General features: G+C 49.8%; 2 protein-coding genes across 2 annotated transcripts in view; one reads left to right on the forward strand and one right to left on the reverse strand.

Moving 5' to 3' along the window:
• The window catches only part of LOC135819763 (neurogenic locus notch homolog protein 1-like), a 29,250-nt gene extending 26,121 nt beyond the window's left edge, over positions 1 to 3,129 (forward strand). Inside the window, exons 11-12 of the mRNA XM_065333026.1 lie at positions 111 to 194; positions 2,052 to 3,129. Of these exons, the coding sequence (XP_065189098.1) occupies positions 111 to 194; positions 2,052 to 2,080 (113 nt within the window). The 3' untranslated portion in view covers positions 2,081 to 3,129. The remainder of the gene's footprint in view (positions 1 to 110; positions 195 to 2,051) is intronic.
• Positions 3,130 to 4,889: 1,760 nt separating this feature from the next.
• LOC135820157 (uncharacterized) lies at positions 4,890 to 6,404 on the reverse strand. The gene has a single exon (XM_065333469.1). It carries the CDS (start codon positions 6,402 to 6,404, stop codon positions 4,890 to 4,892), a length of 1,515 nt encoding a protein of 504 aa, XP_065189541.1.
• Positions 6,405 to 13,775: the final 7,371 nt, after the last annotated feature.

Genomic DNA, 13,775 nt, shown 5'->3' on the forward strand with positions numbered 1-13,775 from the left:
ACACACACACACACACACACACACACACATGTACGCACACAGATTATCCGATGCAGACACTAATGTGGTGTACACCAATATTGATTTCTGTACTCGTTCATCCCCTCCAGAGACTGCAAGTTCCCCTGAGAAAGACAATAGGAGAGAAACAAACGTCAATATTGACCAGCTGCTGAAGGATCTGATAAAAGATGGTACGTGTTTGTGTATGTGCACGCATGCACATATGTGTGGTTGTGTGTGTGTGTGTGTGTGTGCTCAGTTTGTAGTTGTTGGCCCCGGCATCACGCTTACTGACCGCGCTCCCCTCCAACTTGGTCAAGCGGAGGTGGAATGCGTACCGCATTTCAAATACCTCGGTTCTGTAGTGGACAGCGGTTGCCGTTCGTCCCGGGACATCGCCGCAAGGATTGCCCAAGCCTCCAGGGCCTGCGGTGCTCTTCGGAGGTCTGTATTCTCCAATCCACATCTGCTGATGCACACCAAGCGGTGCGTATTCAATGCTTGCGTTCTGTCCCTGCTGTTGTATGGCTCTGAGTGCTGGACGCCCCTTCAGCATGACCTGCAGAAGCTCTCAACCTTCAGCATGAGGTGCATCCGATCCATCCTCGGGGTCTCTCGAAGCCGGATGTGGGACGAACACATCACCAACGAAGAGCTGCTGGTGCGCTGGGGAGACTCCGAGACGATTAAAGACAAAATTGCACATCGGCGGTTGGAGTGGTTGGGGCATGTGGCGCGGATGCCGGACAACCGCATCCCAAAACAGGTACTGTTTGGCTCCTTCTTGCAGCGTCGCCCAGCACATGGCCCACGTCGCAGATGGAAGGACTGCGCTGTCCGAGATCTACGTGCCCGTGGCGTGGAGGCATCATGGTATGATGTTGCATGTGAGTCTCGCGCGGAGTGGCGCAGCACCTACCAAGAGCCTGACAATGTGCCTGAGCCTCCGCCCCGAGTGGTATGTACGGTATGCGGACGGGATTTTGCACGGAAAGGAGACATGGCTCGGCATAAGTGTCTGGAGGAGCGTGCGCGGCCTGTGTCTGAGCAGCGGGGCGCCAGTCAGTGCGGGCGGTGTGGGCGGTGGCTGAGAAGCCGCGGTGGCTTGGTCCGGCATGTGTGTGCCTCAACGGTGGATGCCGCAGTGCCACCTGGAACTACCGGAGCGTCGGCACCGGCGGAGGGATGTTGTGCCGCGCATTGTGACAGGTGTGGTCGCTGCTTTCGCGGTGTCCGGGGACGGGGAAGGCATCGCTGTTCAAGGGTGGCTCATAGACCAACAGCAGAGGAGCGCTCAGCCTTCCAGCACGTGTGCATATGCGGCAAGCGGATGCGACTACCCGTGCACCTGGAGCGTCATCGAGCGTCGTGTCCTCTCTCTCTCTCTTCTCAAGTTTCCCAGTGATGGGATCACGTGACCCTTTTGCGGCAGTGACTCTACAGGACAGGACAGGTGTGTGTGTGTGTGTGTGTGTGTGTGTGTGTGTGTGTGTGTGTGCGTGCGCGTGCGTGTGTGTGTTTGATTCAACTCTTTTAGAATGATGGGCTTTACAAATATTCGAGTGCAATTGGCAGACCGGGACGCATTGGTTTCTCAGCATCTATTCAAGCACTACATTTGGTACAGCGCAGGCATAGAATACTGACTTTTGTGAATGTGTGTCTGTGCTCAAGTAAGCATACATGTATGGACATGATAGCCGCATGCATGAAAGCCACATGCATGATAGCCACATGCATGATAGCCGCATGCATGATAGCCACACGCATGATAGCCACATGCATGATAGCCACATGCATGATAGCCACATGCATGTACTTTCAGATACTACTTTCCTGTGGTGTTATCCTAGATGCTGCGACTGCCTGGTGTATTTATCGGCATGTGTATGATTGTACTTTTGCTCTTGCGTGCATGCTCGCGCGCGCGCGCGCGCGTGTGCGTGTGTGTGTGTGTGTGTGTGTGTGTGTGTGTGTGCGTGTGTGCTTGCGAATGCATGTTCCCGCTATGTGTGTGCGTGTGAACTTCGCTGTATTGTTACTTTCAGCACGAACTGTTGATGCCGACGAAGACTGATTCTTGCCGAGATTCGCACCATCAGATCATACCTCTTTGTGAGCAGTGACAGTCATGTGATAGGCCTACACGCGTGTACCATGATGCACTTCACACTGAAACATACTTTTTTCAGCTCATAATGATACAAGATATCGTCAACACCACAGACTCAATAGCCTTATGTCTGCCGCAAAATTCCTTTTTACCCCTCGCAAATTTTCGTTCAGCAGAAATGCATACTGTACCCACGGCACATTCATCCCATTGAAACTAAATAGATGACAGATTACATTGTATGTGGAACACACGCTGTCAGCCACCGGCCCTCTTTTTGAAGAAGGTACTCTTTTGTTGGACCCTAGCCATCAGTTTTACATAATTTTGCTAATTTTGCTGCTTTTCGAGCAGAATTTGCCAATTTTGCACAAATGATCAGCCAATTCAAAATGGCTCGCTTTAAGGCTGCGTTTACACGGAGACGAAACGAAACGAAACGAAACGAAACGGAACGAAAACGGGCTGGCCTCGAATCGTTTTCAAACCGTTTACACGAGAACAGCAAATCGTTTTGAACCGTTTACACGAAAACGGAAAACTGGCGATCAAGCTGGAGTTAGCACGTGCTGGCTTGGCGCAAGGGCGGGAAGTAACACGTTAGTTGGAGTTGGTACGTGCTGGTGGTCGCAAAGGTCAGGTATTTCCCGCGAAATATAGTCCCGCTCGGAATGGTTTCCATGACCGCGCTCCGTTTCCAATCGTTTTCACTGTTTTCACCGTTTACACGAGAACGAAAACGTTTTGAAAACGTTTTGAAAACGTTTCAAAACACTTTGAAGTGCGTTTCCATTTCGTTCCGTTTAGGTATTGTTTTCGGGCGTCGTCGTGTAAACGATAGTAGTAAACGCAACGATTTCGTTCCGTTTGGGTCGTACTTCGTTGTCGTGTAAACGCAAATCGTTTTCAATCGTTGTCGTGTTAACGCAGCCTTAGAAGCATACTAGAAACCTTTTGCACATTCTTTTGAGGCCGACACAAGTAGAAGAATAAAGCTCCTTCATTAATCATTATCCATATTCGAGGATTTGCAGGCGCTCAGTGGCGAATGCATCTTCACTGACCTGCTGGTTGCTTAGTGACAGTCACAGGCAGTGGTGGCAACTGATTCCGTATTTCCCCCAATATAATTTTCACGTTTTACGCTAAAATTCAGGGTAAAAAAAGGGGGTGCAGCTTGCAATCGAGCATGACTTACTACTGAAGTGAATACATCGAAACAATATTGCTCAAACCTGAAAATGGGGATGCTACTTATAATCGAGTGCGCCTTGTAATCGGGGAAATACGGTATAGTATCCGACCCCAGCTTGGTGAGCTCGCATTACAAAAAAAAACAGCATGTTCATGTACCCTCTCGAATAGAGATCGCTACCTGAGCATAATCTGGGCTGAACACAAGGGTGGGATGTCAGTAGCCAGTAGCGTACTTGTTGGCTGACAGCATGCATTTAAACAAGGCGGAGACGACCGTGTTCGGAAACAGTAGGGAGGTTTAGTTCCCACGTAACGGAAACGCGTACGTGGGTGATCCACGTAAAGTGGATGAAGGGCACCCACGTTGCAATGTTGTGTTTAGTCACACGGAACAAACAAAAGCATGAAGTGAAAGGCCCAAACCTGGTCAAAGACGAAGCTACCCGGGCCTAAGAAGCTCATCCAATATTTTGATTTCGGGCTTCGGAAACTTCTTCAGCTGAGCACCCTCACAGCTCGCACAATGCGCTTCATTCTGATTTTCACCCACGTTCTGGCGGAACGTGGGTGAGCCTCCATACACGGTATGTCGTGAATCAGAAAACGTCTGTACGTGGGTCACTGAGTATCACGTGGTACACACACGTAAAGTACCCACGGATTACGTGGGACTAAACCTCCCTACTGATCTTACTACAACCTCCGTGGTTGATAGAGCCCCGGTCTTCACGACCATCTGAGCCGTATGGGTCTTAGACCCGGTTCTGACCCTCTATATTCTAGGGAGTTGCTGTCCACCAACAACATGTTTCAACAAAACAAGGTTTGTCTACTATAGTACGACTGTTGTACCTGTAGGAAAGATCTTCAGTACAGACAGTGCTTGCTAAATGAAATCCGATACCAAGAATAACTATAATAGGGAAGCGTCCCTGCACCAGTGCACAGCCCAGTGTTTAGGATCCGTGGTTTTCGCCTCGCCTTCGGCCTCGTTCCCATGGCATCAAGTTGAATACGGTGAAACCTGTCTAAGACGACCGCTCAAGGGACCTTCAAAATGTGGTCACTGTAACCAGGTGGTCTCCTTATCCAGGGTCATGTGACTGGAAATAGCACCCCTTGGTCCTGGTTCCAGTGGTCGTCTTTAACAGGTGGTCGCCTTGACAGATTTTACTGTAGTCACGTGATCAGCAACTGCGGGCCATTACTCGTCTTGTTCGCAACATACCGTAGACTTGGACTGCTTTACCCTCAAGGGCATTATCTTGTTAAAAGATGGCTGTAATGGCTATCGGCTGGCAGCCAGACCGAATCTAACAGTTTAAAAAGCAAAACTCTGGTACTTTACTCCACGGGTATGACGACGGAAAACTCAGTCTGACCGCGTCTAGCGTGAATTTGTTATGGCAATTGCTAAAAACGTAAAGGATGATCTCCGATAAAAATTGATTCAAGATAATAATTTTAGAAATGGCAAAAGAACGTGTTGTCACGTGGAATTTTCATTATTCTGCATTTTATATCCATGGGCTGTTCGCACCATCACTAAGTCCCGCCTGAGCCATGACTCATGTTCCTACCCGGGCCCAAAAATCAGCGTGGAAGGATCGCTCAGGGCCATGCGGTCTGCTTCAACTTCCATGGCCGAGGGAGTGCGTGACCAGCCCGTGCGGCTCGTCACTTCCGTGTCGTCGTGCGGAGGCGTCGGGGCCGTGACGGGTGCACGGGGAGCGTGACGCTGATCGGTTGGCGCGGCGGACGATGCCGTGTCGGCGGTGATAGTCTGCGGCAGTGGCATGGCCGGGCCCAGCACACCGTGTATTGTGACTAGCAGTGGTGTGCTATCCGGGGACTGCACCACGGTCAGTATCCCTCCACTGCTGGCGGCGCTGAGCGCCAGATCGTCGTAATCAGGAGACAAGGATCTGGTCGGCGAGCCCGGTGTGGACTCCAGGTCCAGCGACGCTATGCTATCTACGCCGAACGTGCCCAAGGAGAATCGCGGTGGCCGGGCCGCTATTGCCGGGCTGCAGCTCCCGTCAGTGATGTCAGCCAGTGGTGAGATAGCGCTGCTGTAACCGCCTTGTTTTGAGCCAGGTCTTGGACCACCTGGCATACTCACTGTCCTGCGACGAGGCGCGCCGGGACTCCGTCCTCCCGCGGGTGAACGTGCTCCGGAAACGGAAGACCGAGCGCTGCCGGGTATGGGTGAGCTGGCCATGGAAGTCGGCCGGGACCCGAGGCAGGGCGACGCGGACCTCGCGTCCAGGTTGACAAACCCCATCTTGCGCGATGCCCTGGACTGTGCTCGCCCGGCCAATCCTCCATCCGTGTCGTCCTCTGAGCCGGCACTGGTGCTCATGAACGTGCTCAGTGACACGTCGTTGCTGTCAGCACGCAAGCTTGGCATGGACCGGGACGCCAGTGACCTGGGATCCACGCCACTCTGAAACACACTCAGGTGATCTGGTGTAGCGCTGGACACACTCCCTTTGCCGTGGTACGTTTGCCGCTGTTGATGAGCCCGGCTGCGTACCCCTCCGCCGGACCCAGGGCTAGGAGGTGTAGCTGGGGGCTGTGCGGTGACCCAGCCATTACCGCGAATCGGAGGCAGGGCATTGCAGCTCGCAGAGCGCAGTGAGTCTTCCGACGCGCAGAGCTTGGGAGCGAGACGGGTAGGATTGACCCCTGCTGCGCTGCCTGCCCTTGTCGGGAGCGGAGAATTCGACACGGAGCGACTGGTGGAGCATACGGACTGAGTGTCATCCATGCTCTGTGCTCTGTTGCTTATACGTCCCGGGAAAGATCGGCCGGGAATGGTCATACTCTGAAAGTTAACATTTCGACTCAGAGCCGGACTGATGCTAGGGGCACGCTTCTCGTTCAGAATCCTATCCGCTTCCAGCTCCTTCCTGGCCCGCTTGCAGGCGGCTCGTTGGCTCCGGTCTAGGTCGTCCGTTTCTCTGTCCAGCTGCCCACTGAGCTCCTGGTTGCGTCGCAAGGCACGCTCCTCGTTCGGCCCATAGACGACCTGAACGGGCGCATTGCCACGGGCGTGGACCACGGTTCTGGTGGGTAGCACAGTTGACATACTGACTGAACACTGCAAAGACAAGTGCAAGGCGCTCTTTGAACGCGCACACTCGATCAGTTCCCCAAAGGCAAACCGTGGAAAGTAGATAGCTAGTGATCAACACGCTGCACTGTACTGCTCTACATGTAGCTGAGCATCGACGTGAAGATCTCAGTACTGCCGTTCTGGCTTCAAGCTATACACACGCAACTTCACTAGACGCAAGAACCACGAAATGGACACTTCGAGAAGAGACTGGCTACAATTCTGGACCGGTCTGGATACACCTGCGACTGCTCTAGCCCCGGAGTGGACCCCGAAGCAATCCTACACATCGTTTTGTAACGCACAGGTACACATGTATCTGGCAAGCATGTCCATGACTTGTATTCCACCACGCTCGTTGTGAGCAGGATGAGTGAAATAATAATTTTGGCCATCACATTCCGGTGGACGTGGACTGAGTTCAGGGAATGGACAGTCAGTAGACGCGTTGCAAGATGGCAGTGATGTGAATGACATCGATGTCCATTGACGTCTGTTGTGCCAGTGCGTCCGCTATTAGCAAGAACAGACAACCGGTCCGACACCGGCCTGTCACGTAGTTCATACGAAATTTCCTCCTGGTGTAGTTTTACGCGAAGACAAGACAACTCTGTGGCCAGGCGTGACAAGTGGTTTAATTCTGCGTGCGAGCACCTCTTGTACTGCCCCCGCGCACTGCCACTGATGGAGAATCCCGCGGATAAGCCCATGCCCGCGCATACATGTACATGTAAGTCCAGGGAAAGTTCGAACAACACAAAGCTTCATCGTACAACTTCAAGCCCATGACATGGGCTTACATACCGAGAGTCCATAAATTATGGACTAAAAATTTTTTGACCGGCCGGTACTCCCAGAAAATAAAAATAAAAATAAAATTTAATTATGGACTCTAGCTTGGCCATACCATGTACATGTACAATGTACATGTACATGTACATGTGTACGTAGTACATGCACATTAGTTTTTTCGTACATTTCAGCACAACATGTCTGGCGCGATCACGTGGATCACGGGAATCAGTCCTGTTACTGTCAGGTGGGGTCAGACATGTTGTATGCATATTCTATTTTATTTTATACTTTGGATGAAGTTTTCCATTAGTCCTATTGAGTATTGGCATTTTATCGTATTACCCTTCAGACATCAATCCTGAATGGCATAAGCGAAAGTGGCACCCCTGCCACCTACGCGGACATGCTTTTAAGAATATTTCAGCACAATCATCGGTTGTTTTTTGTTTGCACAGTGGTTTTCAGCAATGTACTTCTCACTTCCTTGATACTCTTTGCAATAGCACAACTTGGTGTCGGCGTATAAGCCCACGCCCGCGTATAAGCCCATGTTCTCGTAGATCAATAAGCCCACTGAAACGTCCTTGTGAAACAGATAAGCCCATGCCATGGGCTTATCCGCGGGATTCTACGGTAGGCAGTGTAGACCGTAGACTAGTGACGCGCATAAAGGCCCATGGGCCATGGCCCAGGCTTATGAATATGAGTGAGTTTTTGCGTTATTTGCAATTTTTTGCGGGTCGTTTTGTCCCACACATATAGGCGCATGCGCTTGAGTTGCTAGTGTGCCGGTAGATCTACCTTGGATAAATTATTTTAAATTGTATGAAAAGAGTGCAAAACAGCACAGCAGTCATGTACATGTACATGTACGTGAACATGGTGTTTTTGTGGAGTCTCGGTGTGATGTGGCGGGATGGAACTGCATTTTAGGTTCATTTATACTTCGAAGTAGTTATACTTACTGTAGGATGGGTAATTTTAGCGACGTAAAAACCCTAGCGAATTTAGCGATCGACTCATTTTCGCTAAAGTTTCAAGTCGCTAATCCGTTGAGACATTAGTAGTGCACTGGTGATTCGTGAGTAAAATCGCTGCAAATCGCTAAAATTAAACGTCGCTAACCGGTTGATAATGGGAAAACGCTAAAATTAATAGTCGCTAAAATTACCCGTTCTACAGTAGTTATACATGTAAGCCCAATGTTCTTATTTGTGAGGGTGTGCTTATGCCCGGATATACGGTACATGTAGGCACATTCGCAGCACTGTATTACACTGTACTTTATAGCGTTATGACCCAGTGCACCAACCTGTCAACTCAGACGCCTGCCGGTCAATCATAAAGAGTTCATTGGGGACCCGGTTGATTGCTAAAATAGCTCCCTGCTGAGTCCCTGGACGTGTCAATTCGGCTGCTTGGCCTGCCAGCGTCTGGGAGTTCGGACAGCTTTCTCAGGCTTGTCATTGTGCGTGAGATGCGCATTTGAGTCCAGGGCGCGAAATAACGGTCGGACATCGGACAATATCCGACCGTTTACGGTCAGTTCCCGGATGTTTTGTGCACATCCGGACAAAGTGTCCGCGCACTTTTTTGCAAAGTGCAGAAAAGAAAAGGCACATCAATTCTTTGTCTCGTAGTCATTAGTTGTCTGGCAAGAGGAAGCCAAGCACCGCTGATCCGGGTGCTCCTCTGGGAAAGAAGCCCAGAGGAGTCAAGACGACCACTTGTGACAAGTGGGTCGCCGAGGATGATAGGGAGCTTTCAACTTCTGTTTGGCTGAGCTATGAGCGCAGTACCTCAGATCGTAGCGTTGTCGAAAATTTGGAGTGTAAGATGTGTTCCCGTCTTGTTAATAAAATTCGCGGCAGCAAGAATTTTTCTGACTCCTTCGTCGTTGGCTCAAGGAACCTGAAAACGTCAGCCTTCAAAGATCATGCTGCTTCTGAAATTCATCGCCATGAGGTGACATTGTTTGGCAAGGAGCAGTCAAGCGGAAACCCAATAGAGTATGCGCCAATCGCTCGAGCCTTGTGCAAACTTGACGACGCAGCAGCAGAAAATTTGCATGTCCGGACATGTCCGGCCATTTTGCAACTGGCAGGACATTGTGTCAGAGCACATTTTAATCCTTAGCGCATGCCCTGGAGTCCATGCTCAAAGTAAAGTTACTTGTAAATGCCGGCTGAGAACAATACAATGTCATGTACAGTAAGATCGGGCGCCGAAGAACGCAGGGGCTCGAGCGCAGCCTAGGAAAGTTCTTAAATTTTTGATTCTAGCCAGACCGTTCTTATTAGCGATATCAGACGAAAAATCGAACTTGAAACCAGAGGAATGAGTGATATACCAATCGAATCAGTATCCAAAACGCTCCGTACTGGTCAAATTTTAGGTGAATCCAAGCTATGGAAGCGGTATTTATACGCCCTCGAAGTAGGATGACAGGCACCCGCCATTGTCGTGCTGAGGGATGCACCACTGCATACAAACAGCAAGAATCGATGGCACAAAAGCCGTCAACTTGCCCAGTGCGTCATGAGCGGTTGCCATGGGGAACAAAGTGCAGTGCTGAGGGAAAGTGCAAAAATTACGACGAATCCGTACTCCAAGCAACAAAATTAATTAGTTCGTCTCGCCATGGATCTGGACGGCAAAGGACAACACCTTGTCGGAATCAAGCATTTTTGTTTCTCTATCGCAAAGCTACTAATGTAGTATCGAACAACTACGCCAGTGAGAATCCAGGAACATTGGGACGTGTTTTGTACAGTTATTTTCATCGTTCACCTTGCTCTGTTCCAAGACCAGTCCATTCGATATCGTGTCGATTTGGTTTACCTCGAGCTGCTTAGCCAGAGATGATCCAACGCACAAATCACGTTGTTCCTCTGGGCCTCTCATCAGAACTGAAACCACTACTCGAACACGCACGTAGACCACTCATATGTACCCTGTTCACATAGGTGCGCACAAAAAGATCAAAAAACTATGGTGCGCAAGCAAGCACGGCGACCAAACTTTGCAAGAAACTAAATTCAAGGACGCGGAAGACGATGGTGAGCGAATCCAAGGCGTGCACCGATGCGCAGGGACCGAAAAAGCCAAACGAAAATAACCTACTTTGGCTCAACGGCAGCTTCGCGAAAACACAACGCAGATTACTAGTTCAAACTCTGAACAGGGGCTTTCTCTTTGCTCTTCGCCTTCTTCCTCTCCAAACATTTCAAAAACAAGCTTGGGCTGCTGTACGAGTCCATGGAGGTATGCTGCTTGGACGCCCACGCGATTTTTTCAGCCTGGTGCAGGATCATGGTCGTGTGCCACGCGTGACTGTAGCTGGTATGGTCAGCCCTGCGACACGATTTTAGGGCGATTACGTAACCACTCTGACATCTCTATTCTTATTCCCACGCGCGCGGCGAGTCGAGTGACGTCATGACGTTTGTCATGTACATGTACATGTACATGTAGTGCAATGTAGTACTTCTAAACTAGTGGGTGTCGTAAATAGGAATGACTGTACAATCATGTAGCAGTTACTGTTTACACGTGTACATGGCATGTACTCACCTCCCATACATGTACAATGTATACAATTTTAAAAGTGTTCTTAAATCTGATAATTCTAGCCTGGACTGTTCTTAAATTTTGCCGGTTTTCCAGCCTGGGTGTTCTTCGGCGAGGTGTTCTTCGGCGCCCGATCTTACTGTAGTACACATCATCCAACTAATACTTAGGTCTCAGACTCATCAGTACATCTACGACGTCACACCATGAGCTGAACACTGGAACAAAATTGATGATTGATTAATGAAAGAGAGTTGAACAGCTTGAAATTGACGTAAACAAACATTGCTGTCGATTCCACTGCCAACACACAAACGATCCTTTCAGCAAGTTTCGTCCGGAATATCGAGTACCGAGTGCAACAAGGAAAACAAGAATGATGGTCTTGCGATGACCAAAATGCCCAGTACAGTCAATACTAGTATCACGAAAGGGATCTGCGCTCGAGTCCATGTTCTAGACCAAGAATGGGAAATACATGTACTGTACATATATACACAGAAGCCTTGCTTGGTAGTTAAAGGGGAAGTTAAGGCAAAAATTAAAATTTCACCAGTTGTAGTCTTCGGGGTGCTGAGTCGAATGGTCGTGGTCCGAGGAAGCTGAGACGCTCCCTTCCTACTTGAATCCCAATCGAACTCGCGCACTTCCACCGAAACTGGGTGACTGCGCCCTACGAGATGGGGATTTGTATGCAAAATGTCACTAAAAGCGCCATTTCGTTCTTATAAAAGCACGGATGACCGCGATTGGCCCATATGTTGTAGTCTTTTGGACGCTGAGTCGCCTGATTTTGGTACGAAAAGGCTGCGATGCAGCGTTCCTCCTTTATTCCCAATCGAACATGGTTGAACAAGCGGTCACGTGCTCCTGGGTGCCCAAATCACCTGGTCACCACGCCAGGACTAGGCGACAACTTTCACACCAAGGTTCAACTCGAGTTCAACTCGAGTGACAGGACTGCACCCAAAAAAGGTCAAACAGGCTAGTAAGTTGTACCCTGCAGGCACGGTGACCAGGTGACTGGTGTACGCAGGAGCACGTGACCGCTTCTTCAACCATGTTCGATTGGGAATAAAGGAGGAACGCTGCATCGCAGCCTTTTCGGACCAAAACTAATCGACTCAGCGTCCAAAAGACTACAACATATGGGCCAATCGCGGTCATCCATGCTTTTATAAGAACGAAATGGCGCTTTTAGTGACATTTTGCATACAAATCCCCATCTAGTAGGGCGCAGTCACCCAGTTTCGGTGGAAGTGCGCGAGTTCGATTGGGATTCAAGTAGGAAGGGAGCGTCTCAGCTTCCTCGGACCACGACCATTCGACTCAGCACCCCGAAGACTACAACTGGTGAAATTTTAATTTTTGCCTTAACTTCCCCTTTAAGTTTTCGTCCTCGCCTTGTAACATGCTGTCAAAATCGAAATACATGTACATGTACCACGCTGCGTGTTTTTATTTGTTTTGTTTTTTTACTGGGAACACAGCCCTGACCTTGACCTGACCTTTGACGCCCATCGCCGGAGGCGATGATAGCAATGCTACGGCAGAAGCCATAGCAACTTGTGCTGGGATTACACCATTCAACAGCTTGCAAGGCTGAAGAATTGACCGTCACTATTCAGCCTGGTCTACACCATACAGCTATTTGGAGTGACATTTTCTGGCCAGTGAATCCCTTTTTTTGGTCTTTTTTCATTTTTTTTCCCGCACACACATCACACCACATACTCCGGCATGCACTGGCTGTTGGTAACCACCCAGGAGAATGAAAGAAAAGTCAGGAAGAGTCTGAGAAAGAGAAGAAAGACGTGTGTGACCATAATCGTCGGGAATCGAACCCGCAATCTATCGATTGGACAGCCCTACGCTACAAAGAGACATGTGGAGACACACACAAAACAAGACACAGGGGATGTAGGTGTGCGGTGTACCGGACCTGAGAAGAGCTACCCCCAGCAGCAGTACAGGCCCAGCTGCTTTCTAACATCACGGTCCAGGTGATTACTCTCGATACCAAAAGGACTTGCGGAGCGGGCCACGAGGGCACGACACTTCTACATGATTGTACTATAAAGTTCTAGAAAAATGGATTCGATCCGATTGTGGCACAAGCATGATTTGCCAAGATCCAGGCCTAACCGGGTTAAACCATGCCCAGAACCGACGACACCGTGACTAATGGTGCCGAGTAGTGGACACACACTGTGAGTCCGTGTCAAGACCTTTCTCAACAGGCAACACATACCCATGTACATGCAGGGACGATTGTGACACCGTCACCCACAAGTTACACACACATGTATCTGCGGCAGAGCGCCCTCCCAGCGCCGAGCAGCATGTCACAGTCGCCAAGCACATCTGGATGCGCGTGCGTTCAGCCATACTACACAACAAACACATTACCAGCACTTAACATAATATGCAAGAGGTGCAACGGCTATAATTATTATAGCCGTTGCACCTCTTGCATAGGCCTCTTGGCATGCACCAACATCGACCCGTGCTACCTTGCACGTCCTAACGAGATCCCACCGAAAGTCACCGGTACGTGCGAAGTCCAACACTTCATCCGTCAGCATGATGACCATGATGACTCGCTGCTTCAAAACGAACACCGACATCATTCAATACCAGTGGGTGGGATATCTCATGCTCACAATGGAGCTCCGAGAGCACGGTGGCGCTTCCACGGGTTGATAGCGCCTTTTTCGGGGTGCCATTGAAGTACCTCCTTCCCTCTCAGGGCCCGGGCCCTTTGCCCCCAGAGTGGAGCACTAGCGCACTATAATTATAGTATACAGTCTGAGTGATTTTACTTAGTGGTGGCAAGTTGGCAACTTCGCAACAAGGTTGGATATGTCGGGCAAAGTTGTTCACAAGGTTTCTCTCAGAGTATTTCACCCGCAATGTCACTTTCGTCCACATCTGAACTTTAAAAGGGGTTGCTCTGCTATAATGGTTTGCACGTGAGAA

This window comes from Sycon ciliatum, chromosome 6 (genome assembly GCF_964019385.1).
Source record: "Sycon ciliatum chromosome 6, ocSycCili1.1, whole genome shotgun sequence".
Lineage (NCBI taxonomy): Eukaryota > Metazoa > Porifera > Calcarea > Leucosolenida > Sycettidae > Sycon > Sycon ciliatum.